This window comes from Corvus cornix, chromosome 7 (assembly GCF_000738735.6).
Source record: "Corvus cornix cornix isolate S_Up_H32 chromosome 7, ASM73873v5, whole genome shotgun sequence".
NCBI lineage: Eukaryota > Metazoa > Chordata > Aves > Passeriformes > Corvidae > Corvus > Corvus cornix.
The window spans coordinates 23,349,289-23,365,409 of NC_046337.1; the positions used below are offsets into that span (position 1 = coordinate 23,349,289).

General features: G+C 33.9%; 1 protein-coding gene across 8 annotated transcripts in view; it reads right to left on the reverse strand.

Annotated features, from left to right (window-relative positions):
• Positions 1-16,121, reverse strand: part of TTN (titin) — a 244,913-nt gene that overhangs the window by 122,457 nt on the left and 106,335 nt on the right. For all 8 annotated transcript variants that reach the window (XM_039554641.1, XM_039554643.1, XM_039554642.1 and 5 more), the window contains 3 exons: positions 3,144-3,224; positions 1,657-1,740; positions 1,186-1,308 (listed from right to left, as the gene is read on the reverse strand). In XM_039554641.1, the coding sequence (XP_039410575.1) occupies positions 1,186-1,308; positions 1,657-1,740; positions 3,144-3,224 (288 nt within the window). The remainder of the gene's footprint in view (positions 1-1,185; positions 1,309-1,656; positions 1,741-3,143; positions 3,225-16,121) is intronic.

Here is a 16,121-nt window from a genome sequence, read left to right on the forward strand (position 1 = left end):
TACCACAACAAATTCTTGTTTCTCAAGCACTACAACGTGTCCTAGTTTTTGGGATTCCACAATGGACTTCTGTTTTGGGGCTATCACACCCTCTTTTAGTTTTTGAGGTTCTATATCAGGCGTGGGTTCTTCAGGTACCACAACAAACTCTTGTTTCTCAGGCACCACAATATGCTCTGGTTTTTGGGATGCCGCAACAGATTCTGATTTTTGGCGTATCAAAACAGTCTCAGGCTCCTCAGATGTCAGAACATGCTCTAGTTTATGAACTGCCTTTACAGGCTTTTGTTTTCGGGCCACTCCCACCATTTCTGGTTCTTGCAGTTCCACCTCTTGAGGCTTTGGTTTTGGGTGTCCTGCAATGGACTTTGGTTCTTGAGAAACTGGAACAGGTACTTTCTTTTCTGGCAAAGTTGTCTTGGCCACTTTACGTATATAAAAGATATTAGTTCTCAATTTAACAACTGCACTGACATCATACTAAAATTAAGTCAACCATAAAACATAAAACCACAATTGTATGAAAATATTAAAAACATATCAGGTGTCAATCATTTATGCTGGCCTTTAAAATGATGAATATATGACATGTTGGCTTTTCTCTCTTTTCTCTCAAGAGCACACATACACACTCCCCCTCACAAAACTCATGCTTCCATACGGAAGTACACACATGCACTAATAGTATAACTTAAGATATAAGTAAAAGCCATGGTAATAGCCAACAGAATGGACAGGACAAAAGATATTAATTTCAGACAATATGCTGAAGATCCTTTCAAGAAATAGCAGTGATGGCATCTAGTTTTTCTTGGTGGAGCTTCTGGTTTTTCAATTATATTGGTATCTTCTGCTCTTAGCTACTAGAGTGGGTACTTTCTTTTCTTCTCCTATTATAACTTTTAAGGTACTAGCTGTGGTGGTTTTCATGAACCCAAGCAGGTAGAATAGTAAGAATATGTGAAAATAGTAAGAAGAGCTGAAATATAACATACAGGCAATTCAGACATCCAAGATTTACCACTATTTTTAAAAACCAACTATGTATGTCTGTTTCACACACATATGCAGATAAATAGAACAAGCATAATTTAGAATTTCAGAAAACAGAAGGCTTGGATAATTACAATGTTAAAGAAAAGAGGAAAAACATTGCTTTTGTTATTTATTAGTTTTGAGATTTACCTTCCTTTGGTGGGAGTTCTGGTTCTTCAGGTGCAGCCTCTGGTTCTGGGACAATCACAGGTTCTGGTATTTTTTGCACAGGTATTTTCTTTTCTGGAACAACTGTCTTCGGCACCTCAGGTTCTTTAAAGATATTTGTTTATTTTAGTTTCAGGAATTTGAAGAATAGGAATTCTTAATAATAAATAAAAAGGCAACAATAGCTCCAAAGTAAAAAATACCTCACAGCATCAGAAAAAAGGCCACCTTCATATACCATTTGGTTTTTTTTTCCATATTGCTTTACACACACTATTAGTAGCCACTGTTACTGGGAGCTATTCACAAATGAAGAAGACAACACAATCTGTAATGCTTATAAATATATTGTATAAAATATATGAAAAGGTTGCTAACACAAATGTAAGAAAGATAATATTTAGAGCAACAGATTAAAATTTGTGTGCAGTCTTATTACTATTGAATGTGTACCTTTGGGTGGTGGAGGTTCTGGTTTTTTAGGAACTTCAATGTGTATTTTTTCTTCTGAAATCACTTTCTTGGGCACCTCAGGCACTTAAAAAAAAAGCAGTTAATTTTATTTATATGCATTTTGAAGATATGTCTGCAGTGTTGAGACACTAAGAAAAAGTAAATCTCAGAGACATCAAAAGCATCAGTGGTTTTGGATGTGAATATGTAATTTCTCCTTTTGCTAGAGAAAATTCACTCTGCTGCCTCACTGAGTTACAGATGCAAAAACTACAATTGAAAAAACAAAGTATTTTATAATACATTAATAATAAAAGTAAATTACCATGATGTTAAAGTGGTACCCTAGAAAACTAAAGGGTTTTCTTTCCTTGCATACAATTACTTTTAGTCTCTGGATGTTCTGGATTCTTTGATAGTTTAACTGAAACCTCTTCTGGGACCAGTTCCTTTGGTATCTCCAGCATTCAAAAAATATCAATAACTTTTTACTATCAGAATTTCATAAGACTAAAACATAAGAGCAGATCACTCTTAGTGTAAACACCATCTACAAAGATCTATCTTTTTCACTCAAAACATTTACTCACGTGCAAGACCTTTGACAAAAGAAGAAAATGCTAACAGAGGTCTTGAATAATGCCTCCTGTCTTGTTAAAACAAGAAAAGAATATTTTTTTTTTTGATTCTGTACTTTTGTTATAATGTTAAGTATCTTTAGCTGGTATAAATTCTGGGTTTTTAGGCACAGCAACTTTGATTTTTTTGTTCTACATCTACTTCCTTGGGTCCTTCAGGCCCTTTGGGAATGAGATTATTTTCAGTTACACAGAATTTTACAGTCATGTTCAGAACTTTTCAGTAGAAATGGCAAAGGTTTTTAATAAAGCCTTTGATTTGACAGGTTTGTTGTGTTAAGGTTATTTTATGTCCCTGTAAAGTCTGAAGAAAAACCTCAGAATCTTCTGGAGTTTCTTCTTCTACATTAGATTATTTTTCTGTTTTATTCAACCATCTCTTGAATCTCTATTTGACTGGGACTGACATTGTCCATTTTGTATTCTTTGTCACATTCTTCTATGTGTGATCACTTCTTGGTATCAATTTTTTGTCTGTGCACAGAAGTTTTTCTTCTGTATTAGGCATCTGTATCACTCATTCTATACTCTCTTTTGGGGCTAATTTTTCGTCATGAGTCAGGACTATTTCATATCACAGAGGCCCTCTTTTCTCCTCCTCTCTTTTCTCTTACTGTTCTCAAATGTCAATTGCGTCTCTACCCAGCCACATCAGTATTTCTGACACACTGGTACAGATTACAGCTATGATTCAAAAGAGAAGAATTTTAAATCAGTAACATATATAGACCAATGGGCACAGAAGGTAAAAGTAACAGGAAAACACAAACGATCATATAACTAACCTGCACAATCATTACAGAGGTTTTTTTCCCCTGCCAAATTTTAATTTTCTGTAGTGCAACATACCTTTGGCTGGTGGTGGTTCTGGTTTTTTAGGGACAGCAGTGGGCACTTTCTCTTCTGGAATTTTCTTGGGCACCTCTGGCACTTTAAAGAAAACAGCATTAATTTTTTAATATTTAAAGCATTTAAAATATTTACATTGTAAAGAAGAAAGAGTATCACAAGAAGCATATTAGAAAGAAATGAAAGATATAAAAAGAGATGTCATGCAAAAATGTTGTATACTATTATGTACTATTAGGATTTTGATAATTGAGTTTTACTACAAGCTCTAATGCTCAAGAGAAAAATCCCCTCCTCAGAAAGACACTGTTATTGACATACAAGCTTTAGGTGGTGTTACTCTTGGTTTTTTAGGTACAAAAACATTTACTGATTTCATAGGTACCTTGTACACTTTAAAGATATTAATGTAGTTTTAAAAATTACAAAAATTAAACATTCAATACAGAGACATAAGACAAAACACATAGATATATAAGGATGTGACAAAACAAGTAGATGTATAAGGATGCTTTGATAACAGTTACAACTTCTGAGAAATCTTCTTTGTTCTACTCTTCTGGCAAAGAATAAGTTGAAAGTGATTTTCCTTGGGATCTTTTTTCATGCAGTTTTAGATGTGCTATGCTAAAGATGAAAATAAGCTAAAGAAGTCATGGCAAAAGTTGAACTTCCATGAAATGCATTTTAAATGTCACACATAACACAGTTCTTCACTGATGCTTGGCAGTACTATGTGATGATGACTAGGGTGGGATAAGGTCTGCTGCCATTGGCTTGACAGTTTTTAATGCCACACAAACTGCTAGTTCAGACAGACTTCTAAAATACCTGAGTGAATTGTAACAGATGGTTTCTGTGCAAATTCTATTTCCATTCAAAATGAAATCAATTGACCCCTAAGCTTAACATGAGCAATGTGAAACAGAAGGATAGAAAGTACTTCTAGGTGGAGTATTGATTGAATTTCTGAGGCTGTACCCATGAAGTGAAAATGTTCTGTAAATCTCACTGCATGTTAACTGAGCTAGAGCTTTCCTTCTTTCTAGTCCCTTTTACTAGCTTCTGATACAATTTCTGGGTTATTCTTGGGTAGAAGAAATAGATAAACTCAACTAATTTTTAATACTTGGACAGCAACAGTACAAGGGACAGAAGAAACTTGTAGAGAAAGAATGAAGGAATATGGTGACCTATACCTTTGGGGGCTTCTGTCTTTTTAGGCAGAGTTTTTCTTCAGGAATACTTTTGCTAGGCAATTCAGTCACTTGAAAGCTATTTACTGATTTTGATTTCAATTTTATGACTTAAACACAACTTGAGAAACAGAAAACAGAAAATAGGACATATACAACATAAACATCACAAATCTAACACATGGACCATGAACTATTAAATCAGAAACCATGTAAGAAAGTAAAGATGTTTATCAGTGAACGACCTGAATTCTACCAGGCTCTCAAAATACCTTTAGACGGTGGAGATTCTGGTCTTTTAGGCACAGGAGCAGGTTCTGGTTTTTTAGGCATAGCAGTAGGTGCTTTTTCTTCTGGAACAGCTTTCCTAATGACTGCAGGCACTTTAAAGATATTAGTTCATTTTAACGAGAGAAAGACACATCATGAAAAATCTCAAGTTTTTCATATAATTAAGGTACTGGAAGAATGAATACAAATATTAATTATGCTGAACAAGGACTAAAACACGGACATGAATAATTTAATTTTCCTGGAGTTCAAGACTTAGCAATTTGTAGGAAGAGGTGATGAAGAAGTCATATACCTCTAGGTGCTGGAGCCTCCTCTTTCCTATGAACAGTAGAAATTTCTTCTTCTATGTGAATCTCCTCATAAACTTCATGTACTTGAAAGATATTAGTTTAAACACTTAAATTAACTTAGAGTATCTTCAGAAAACAAGACAACATGTTAGATAAATAACAAATACAATCAAATATTCAAGCTCCTCTGAAGATATCCATTTTATATCCATGTGTAAAATTAGGATGCTTTCACATAAGGGATGAAAGACCTCTCATATTCTACCCTGATCTGACCTCTGCAGTTTGTCAGAAGAAAGACGCATTATATGTCATAACTGAGCTACTACACTGAGCGCAGAGATAGGTCCTGCCTATCTAAGTTCTGTCACTTTTTCTTTATTTTTTTCCCTTTTGGGCTGATCTCAAGTAGCATTTAATTTTAAGAACTACAGATGGTATTTTTTTTAATTAATTTTTTACTGTTTCAGGTAAGCAAAGCTGTTAAGTAAACTCTAGTTCATGATAAACAGAATGCTCTCAAAATAATATATGTATGACAGCATTTTTTTTATCCTTCAAATTGTACTTAAAATTTCTTATACCTGTAAAGTGTGAAGGTTCTTCTTTAGGTACAGCAGGAGGTATTTTTTCTTTGTGGACAGCTTTCTTTCGTACTTCAGGAACTTAAAAATATTGGTTTATTTTAGAAATTTGCATTATCAAATAAGTAATACAGCTTTGTCAAAAAACAATCTACTAGAACAACAGAAAAAATATATGGTATTAAGATGTGAATAGAAGTCAACAACTTTGCCTTCTGGAGTCTGATCTTTCTAACTCCTAGCATTTCCAGTATTGAATATGTTCTTCCCTGAAAAGATAGTTGGGGGGTTTTTAATGTTTGGGGTTTTGTTTGTTTGTTTGATGTTTTTGCGTGTGTGTGTGTGTGTTTAAGGATTTTGGCACTAAAAAGGGTTTTATTTTTTAAAATTTAAAAATTACACATAAAAAAAAGGCAAAAATCCAGTTCAATTAACTAATTATTTTGCTTCCAACATCTGTAGAGTTCTTCTGTTCTGGAATTGTATTACAAAATTATGTTTCTGTTAAAAATGTTTGTAGCTTTGTATTTTGTCCTGATTTAAAGTCATACCTTAATCTTGACTTCCTTTAAGCCCTTGATATGACTGCAAACAGCCCTTTGGAAAATAAGCTTCTGTCACAACCTTTTAGATTTTTTTCCAATATATTGTCAGAGAAAGTATTTTGAGAAATAGAACATGAGACATGAAGTCAAAAAAATATAAGGCTAGTCCCTGGCTAATCCCTGAATCTTCTGCCTACTAAATTTCTATGTCTAATTTAATCTTTCTAAATTTTAAATTCTTGATAGAGAATGTATCAATCTGTTTAAGCAACTGCTTATAGAAAACAAAGAAAAAGAACTGTAAAGTGTCTGTAGCATCTGGTTGTGTTGTTTAAGAAAAACAAGCAAGCTGGGTTTCTTCCTTGGTATCTCACTTCTCAAAGAGGCTAGAGAAAGTTAATTTGGAGGTAATGTACCTTTAGCTGGAGGAGCTTCTTCTGTAGGTACAGCAGCAGGTATTTTCTTAAGTGGGACAGTTTTCTTTGTCACTGCAGATACTTCAAAGATATTAAATTTTTTAAAGAACATTATAATACACAAAGTGTAAGTAGCAAAGAAGCAATGACAGACGCAAAGCATCTAAGGAAACATTAGAATGAAAAAATGAAATAACAGATTATCGCACAGATGGAATGATGAAGATGAATAATTTGTAGGAATGTGTCACTTTACAGATTGCTTGAAGAGTTGGTTTACCTTTAGGTGCTGGAGCTTCTGGTTCACTAGGAGTAATAAAAGGCGTCTTTTCTTCTGTTGGAACTTCTCCATAAACTTCAAGTTCTTTAAAGATATTAGTTTATTTTACATATTATAATATTAGTTACAAGACAAATAAAAACATGCACACATGCATATGGAGAAAGAGCTATTTGAACATAAGTTATTTAAATATCTTTCAGCCTGATCTTACTACTGCTGGAAGTTACCATTCCCAGTTAGTAAAATACAAGTTTACAGAAATATTTTATTTTCTAGTTTCTTAGTTCCGTGTATTAGATAGAATTTGAAACTGAATTTCATATGTCTTCATTTGGGGTTAACTACCTCCATTGCAGCTCAAAAATTAGGTGTTGCTCAGAATAGTTTCTTAAACCACTGTTTATTTTAGTTCATTTCCTTGCTCCAATGTGACTCAAGTGCTTCCTGAATCAGAAACTTAGTTTCTCTCTTATTTATATATATATATCTTTTTCATGTTGTTAGAGGAAAAAAGTATGGCATTTTAAAATGTTAAACTGCATTTTTAAATTTAGTGTAACATTTTAAATTTAAATTTTTAAAATGCTGAATTTTATCTAAATTTGGGGACATAGATGGTCTAAAAGATATGGATATAAGCTTCTTTTAAATAGTTTAAAAAATTAATTAAAAATATCTCATATTTTACAGAACAATATAGAGCATGATTTGATATATTCTCTGCAATTTACTCTTTGGTAGATGTGTCACTGATGTACCTTCATAAAAAGGAGGCTCCTCTTCTCTAGGGATAATGGTGGGTACTTTCTCTTCAAGGACAGCTCTCTTATGGACCTCAGGAACTTCAAAGATATTAGCTTTCTTTTAGTAACTTCAAAGTAATTTTCAATTTTTAATATCCCAAACAGAAATAAACCCAGAAAACTAAGTCCTTTTGAGGTCTTGGAAACTTTTTGAGAATGAAATATGACACAGTTCTAGAACCGTCTTGCTGAAACAGTGAATTTTGTGAAGAAATTTCTGGTTTCAGCTCTCAAAGAGCATAAGCCATTTGCTTTCCTTACTGCATTGTCATGCTTTTCCTTCTGGTTGGTGTAACAGCTTTAATAGCTTAAACTTACTGACTCTTGCCCTATTACTTCTTCACCAATATCATGACCTGTGTATTGGTATCAAAACCCCAGTTTAAACTAAATTCACAATTATACTATAAATATAAAAGCACTGCAGCTTTACATACTGGTGGTATAAGCAGCAATACCTCTTCAGCATGTTTTTATTCATACTTCAATGTTTTACTGTCTAGCACCTATCTGAAATGTTTGCCCCAGTTTTGGATTTATCACTGAGAGTTGAATTTCCACTTAGAGACTGGGTGCTCTTGCAATGGTGTAAAGAACATGAGAATTTTTTATGATGTTAGCTTGGAAAAATGGCGCAAATATTTCCTTTCCATAAAATCTCATATCAAAATCTCCTTTACCTTTCATTGGTGGAACTCCAATTTCAGGTGTATGTGTAGGTTTCTTTTCTTCAGGGACAGTTCTTTTGAGAACATCTGGCCCTTTAAGATATAATTTACTTTTAGGGCTTTCAAAGCTAGTTGAAGAAGTTAGAAGAAGAGCAAATCTAACAAGGAAGATTCTTGAAGCATCAAAGAATTAAATCCCCACTGAAAGAACATTTATGTTAATTTTGAAGATGAGACAGAAGAATAACATATTAAAAATATATATTCTTCCAGAAGAAATAAAAGTATTATTTCTTTCTGAACTCTTTTCTTGTGCAGGTTAATGACAGAACACACATTTTTTAAATTACTCTAACGTTTTCAACAAATGACTTGAAACCAACAGGCAAAAAAGACTCAATGATAAACAGATGAAAAAAACCACAGTGGGACATAAAACATATGCACGTGTTTCTCAACGAATAATGAGGACAAAAGACTGAAAATAGAGTTAATGTTTCACAAGGACAAGAAGAGGAAGTATACCTTTAGCTGGTGGAGTCGTTTCCTTTTTAGGAATAGCAGGTGGTACTTTTTCTTTTGGAACAGGTTTCTTTGGCACCGCTGGCACTTTAAAGACATTGGTAGTTTTTTAAGAATGTTTGCAGGAGGAATATTATGTAAGAATAGAAGTTAAACAAAAAGCAAACAACGCTGAAGAGTCAGAAAACTTAGCAAAACACAAAAATATTTCTCTAATACATAAATACATGTAATAGAGGCCATCTATCTGGACTATTTTGCTTGGATAGACACAGCTAGAGTTCCAGTATTCAGTGAAAGAAAAACACTGCTGTTGTTGGATAAATTTTGGATAGGGATAAGGATAAGCCTTAACAATTAGGTTTCATGGACTATCACCTCTAATTAATGGCAGCTGGGAATATGGTAAGGTTTCAATTTTGTATCAAGCTTTTCTGTAAAAACAACAAGTAAACGAATCCACCTTTTCCCACTGATTTCATTCTGACAATTCATGTGAGAAACAACTATAAAAGTTAGCACAAATCAAATTTCTGGCAAATTGAGTGCTATGACAGAAAATTACAGAACTTTGGACTAGTGCAGTAACTTCTCTAGCACCCACTGACAATTGCTATTGATGACACTTATGTTTTGTAAAGCCTGATACAGAGAATACCTATTAAGATGGCATACACTCCAGCATATCATTAGGTTAAAGAAGATTCTAGTTTTTAGAATTCTGCAGGAAACTAGAGTTTCAATGGTTAGCTTTAAAATATCACGTTATGATGGCAAAAATTAAATTAACGTACTACCTTCAATCCCTTTGTCTCCAGGAAGTAATTTGTTTGATTTTTGTTTTGTTAAAGAAATACCTTTTTTAACTGTCTTTAACGGTATTGTGTAAAAAGGCTGAGTCTAGCAGTCAAATCAGAATAGGTAAATTACTGGATTTGGGGATTCAGAGACTCACGCAGAAAGTTGTGTTCTCAAATTTATCTGATGGTTGATGTACCTTTAGCTGGTGGAGCTTCTCTTTTAAGAGCAGGTACTTTTTCTTCTGGCAGAGGTCTTTTGGGCAACTCAGGCACTTTAAAAAATATGTCATTATGTATTATAAGTTATATATGAAGAATTACAACAGATATAAAGACAGCAAGCAGAACAATCATTCATTTGTAGAGGAATCACCTCATCATTTATGGAGAAAAAAGGGAGCAGTCATCCCAGAATTCTTGAGTAATGAAATAAGAAATATCAATGTACATCTTTTTGGTACATTGTAGATGCACTTTCTGTTTGGTGTGAGGCATCCTATGACCATAAATTTAAATTATGGGAAGGAAGGTTCTAATATCTAAATCTAAAGTTCTAATATCTTTGTAACTCGAAGGAGCTAAACTGGACAAAAGAAGCAAATATTAATGCAAAAAAAATTAATTCATGTTGAAGCCGAATTACATTAGAAGGTTGATATTTTCTCTGCTTGTGTTATATCTCCACTAGCTCACTCTTGGGCAGTCAGATAGGGAACCCTCCCATTTCACACTGAAGGGAATTCCTTTGGAAGGACTAGAATAGAGACAATCCTTGAACTGATTTATCATTACCAGCAACAGACACACATAGGACTACAAACAAGGCAAACTATAAATAAGCACTCATAGGAGGCTTAAGAAGTGACTGAAAACACACTAGAAGAACAAAGAAATCATGTCTTGATTTACCTATAGCTGGTTGGATTTCATAAGCCTCCTCATATTTCTCATAGATCTCTTCCTTCTCCTTGAACTCATACTTTTCATAGACATCTCTCTCCTCGGCCTCCGCTTCATATTCCTGTTCCTGAATTTCCTTATATCCCTCAGGTTCTTCAGGTTCCTCATATGCCTCAATTTCTTCAGCTTCCTGAATCTTCTCAAACTCTTCAATGGTTTCATATGTCTCATACTTCTCATATTCTTCATATGCATACTCATACTTCTCCACCACAGGTGCAGGAGCAGGGACTTTTTCTTTCCGGACAAGTTTCTTAGATACTTCAGGCACTTTGGAAACAGTATTATTGTTACTACCTGACAATTATTTAAATTTTTTTTTACAGTTAGTCAAGATAATTGACAAAGAAAGAGAATGTGCATGATAACCACAAGCATAAATTACATTAAATCATAAAACTATGCTTCTGAAGAAATGTATGTATTATAAAAGATTTTAGAAGGAGGAGGAAAAAACAAATCTTTGGGAGAAATAAGAAGAAATATATCTGTACCTTTAGTTGGTGCTGGTTCTTTGGGTTTGGGCACAACAGCTGGCACTTTCTCTTCTGCAACAGCTCTTTTACGAACCTCCGTGACTTTAAAGATACAGATTTTGTTTAGGAATTTAAAAACATTAAATCACCTTAGAGCAGAGTAAGTAAAAAAGCACAAGAAACAGAGCTTTATGGTTCAACAATTCAACATTGAAAATGAAGAGTTTTAACATAAATTCAAACAAAAATCTTGTACAACAGAGACAAAAGTTAGAAAGAAGGTCAAGAGTATTCCTAGCATAAATATTAATTTTAAGGAGTGCATATACCTTTTGCAGCTGGAACCTCCACTTTTTCAGCGGGAGAAACCAGCACCTTTTCTTCAGGAGCAACCTTCTTAGGCATCTTGGGTACTTTAAAGATAAGACCTAACTTCAGTTTACTTTTACACAATTTTTAAATGGACACAAAGCCAGAAGTTTATGAACAACACAGCAGAAACTTACAAACAAACAAATAGCATAGTGACAAATACAATACAGGACAGAAATAATAAAGTGTCCCTTACTAAACTCAACTTGTACCAAGAATATTATCAGTTAACGATAACAGCATTTACAATCGGCAATACCTTTGGCTGATGGAGCTGGCACCTTTTTAGGAACAGGTTCTTTCACTTCAGGAATGGGTTTCTTAGGCATCTCAGGCACTTTAAAGACATTTTATTTTAAGAATGTCATCCACCAGTAGTATGAGAAAGAGAACAGAACACGTACAAAGAGACAAAATAAGAACTGATCTGCAGAATATATTTTTAAAAGATGAAACAGAAATTAAAACAAAAGACTTTACATTCACAGGCACGCATCTTGAGCAAGTCAAATAATTTAAGCGCTTACTTTCTGCTAGGAATTCTGAGATATCAATACAGAAATGCAGCAGGGACACAAAGCTAACATAAACAACAAACAAAATAAACGAAACATCGAGAATAACAACACATTGTTAATTTATGCACCTTTTGCTGGAGGAAGCTCCAGTTTCTCAGGAGTGGGTACAGGTGTTTTTTCTTTTGGGACAGGTTTCTTAGGAATCTCTGGCTCTTTAAAGATATTATTTTGCAAACGTGTTAAAATTGCTTTCAGAGCATTAAAAGCATAAACATGGAAACAAGATAAAAACATAGAACAAGACCACAAACTACCCCCAAAACATATATAAATAAAACTTAGAACAAGAAATAAAGATGAATTTTAAAGAACACAAAAGATGTCATGAGTGACTTGCGCAAAAAGATCATGTACCTTTTTCTGGTACAGTTTCCTCTGGAATAAATTCCCCTTCTTCTTCCTCAGGAACAAAAATGGGAACCTTTTCTTCAGACACAACTTTCTTTGCAGCCTCAGGCACTTTGAAGATATTATTTTAAGAACTTTAGTTTCACAACATCACAAAGAAAAATCCATAACATAAGGACACCAACCTTAAAGTAACAATAGAAATAAAAATAGGGGAAACTACTGGCTATTTTTCACTCCCTGAAAACAGCAGTGTGCAACTGGGTTAAAAAGTCCAAAAGAGGACTAGCTCTTTTCCCCAATTTTTAATTCCAGTGTCATTGCAAACAGAAAATATTAGCAAGATATGCTACAAACCAGAGGTTAAAGAAGATTATTAGCATTAACGTTTTTGCATAAAAACTTTCCAGTGTCTGCTTTCCTTTTTTAAATTTTTTTTTCCCTAAAATACTCAGCTACTGCTGAGGTAGAATCTGCTTGACATGCAACAGTGGCCTTTGCAATAGTCTGCCTCCACTTTGAATTTCCCATTTAGGGTATAGGATCTGGTTATTAGTATGATCAGTTGTAAATTGTTGTTATTTTTGTAGAAGTTTAACTAAAAACCTTGAGAATCTAGCTTATTCTCAAGGTACATGTAAGAGTGATCTCCCTGAATTGAAGAATTTCCAGGTAATGGCCCATAAAATTTTGTTTCAGCTATTTTGTTTCAACAAAATTTAAATTAATTTAAAAATTATTTCTGGATGATAATATCACAAGGAATTACTTCATTCACAGTAATCACTTAAAGTAGAAAAAAGCAGATCATTCAAGGCCTGATTCTCAGCCCGCTGCAGTCATTAACAAAATAGACAAGTCCAGTCTGGGCCCTAGCACTGCTCACTAAAGGGAAGCAGCAGGGTGCTATAGCCAAAGATCTGACTTTATGTGAGTATAAATTGAATGATAAAATTAGGTTCCACTGAAATATGAAAATAAGACAGAGAGGAATTATCTTCATACACCACAATGTGATATACCTTTAGCTGGTGGAATTTTCTTTACTTTAGGAACTGCAACAGGTGCTTTTTCTTCTGGGACAGCTCTCTTGGGCACCTCTGGCACTTTAAAGATATTGTTTTCATAAGAAATTGGTAATTGCTTTTAGAGCATCAAAACTACTAAAACTACAGAAAAAAGTTCACAAAGACCAAAAAGAAGAAGAAGAAAACTCCTCTCAGAAGGTTAATTGAGGTTTACATCAAGCTTAAAACAATCACTGGAGATGAAGATCTATTAGTGAATTGAACAAAGCCCTCATATTCTTTAAGAAGGAATGGTGTACCTCTTGCTGGTATCTCTGGAACCTTTTCCTCTTCTTCAGGAACAAAAATAGGTACCTCTTCACTGGCACGTCTTGGTATTTCTGGCACTTTAAAGATAGTTTTTAATTGTAGAAAACATAGACACAACTTACACAGAAGCTAAAGAGTGTGAATTAGCAAGTACGTTTGTCACACACAGCTACAATACTTCAGTTAAATTCTGACAACAAACATACAGAAACAAGAACAAGCATCATCCATATGTTTAGTTATAGGTAGCGATACCTTTGGCTGGTGGAGGTTCTGGCTTTTTATGTACAGGGACAGGTACTGCCTTTTCTGGAACCTTCTTGGGCACTTCAGGCACTTTAAAGACATTTTTGTTTAGGGAATTAATTTTCAGTGTAACATAAAACATAGTGAAATGATAACTGTATAGCTGATATTAAGATAACTTCACAAATATGGTAAAATCTAGTTGTGTGTGTAAATTAACATTGATTTTATCCACAGATTTATGCACAGATGTAAACTTACAAACACACAGAGAGTACAGAACCACAAATTGGTGTAGTAGGCTAAGGGGGAAGTCTGGCTGTTCAGGTAAATTTTTTATCTTTTGGAGCATCTGTTTTTGAAAAAGCAAGCCCTTTAAAATGATTTAGATCCAAAAGACAGAGACAATACAAAACACAAAGACATTTTCAAAGCATAGAATAAGCATAGCACCCATGACTGACGGACACAAACAACAGTGTACTGATCAAACAGCTCAGGGAGTGGTTCAAACACATTAGGCCTCAGAATGGGATTGTTACTGGCAGTAACAATCTTCTTCTAAAGATGAAGAAACAAAAAATAAGATCACACATTGAACCAGAAAATGGTGTACCTTTGGCTGGTGGAGGCTCTTCCACTTTTTTAGGCACTGGGACATGTACCTTCTCTTCTGGCACAGGTTTCTTTGGTACTTCAGGTGCTTGAAAAAATATTATTGTAGCTTAAGAATTTCATTTTTGGACCATAAGGTAAAGAACACTGATATGAATCAATAAAGTTGGACAACAAAGAAGAACTGTCAAGAATAGAAAACTTTCTTCACTCTACATTACATATGAAAAAAAGACTGACTTAAAACATTTTTTTTAATAAAACATTCAGTCAAGAACTATATCAAGTCATATACCTTTGGCAGGTGGAACATCCTTCTTTTTTGGTACAGGAACAGGAACCTTCTCTTCTGGCACAGGTTTCTTTGGCACTTCTGGAACTTAGTAAGACATTATTAAAAATTGAGGTTGGCATGAGAATCTAAAATAACATGACATACAAACCAGTCACACTAAAACAATTAAACACAAACAAAAAGATCCACAGTTCTTAAGAGTAACAATTCTTTCTCTATCCTAATTTTTAACACAAGTGAGAAGATAAATGAATGCTAGAAGATCTTTCTGGTCACAGATAATTGCAAGTGTATATACCTTTAGCTGGGGGAGCTTCCTTCTTTGGCACTTGGACTTTCTTTTCAGGTACAAGTTTCTTTGGCACCTCGGGCACTTCAAAAACATAATTTTGGTTAAAAAAATAAACCACAAGCTACTCAAAATAGAAATGAATCAAAAAAGACAGCAACACAAATATTTTATATGAAGACCCCTCTCCAAAAAGAACAGAAAAAAGTAATAAGCAATTAAGGCATCTGAGAAATAATGTGAATTACTTATTCAGAGGATGTCTTCTAACATAAAGAGATGATATATACCTTTTGCTGGAGGAGGTTCTTTTTTCTTCAGAATAGGTATTTTTTCCTCTGGAACAGGCTTCTTGGGAACCTCAGGCACTTGAAAGACAACATTAAAGTTTTAGGTATTTACTTCCATAAAAACAGGAACATAAAGTGTAAACAAACGTCACAAATACATACTCATACAAGCAAACATCACATACTCCAAACAAACAGCTTTGATTTAACAGGGTTTTATCATTAAGACAAAATAAAATAACAAACACATAATATTAGCTGCTATTATATCCATTCTCCCTGCTCAGCCATTGAGGCCATCAATAAAAATGTTCTTGACCTCAAGGGATTTTTTGCTGATCAGAAGATTAAGTCAGAGTTTGACTTTTTTGAGCAGCTATTAAAAACAATTATAAAATGTCATAGTGGGAAATTTGCAAAAATACAATTTAATTTTTTTTCCAATTCCTGGATGTTTATTACAAACCCTGTAATAAACAATTATCAAATTGCTGTGTAAGATATTTAGTGCTTTTACTAATTTTCAATATTTTCCCCTAGAACTATGTTTGTAATCCTTGCCAGGCATGTAATAGGTTGCATCTGATCATATTGTGACGTATATTAAATATAAATTGCTGACTGCATTTTCTTCCTGGAAAATTTCCAAGAGCTTTCTACATGCAAAAAACTCAAGCACGTCTAGTTTATCAACTGAGTTACTTCAAGCAGAGAACTGTGGACACATTCTAAGTACCCAGCAATTTATAACGTAATTTATTGGGTAAATAA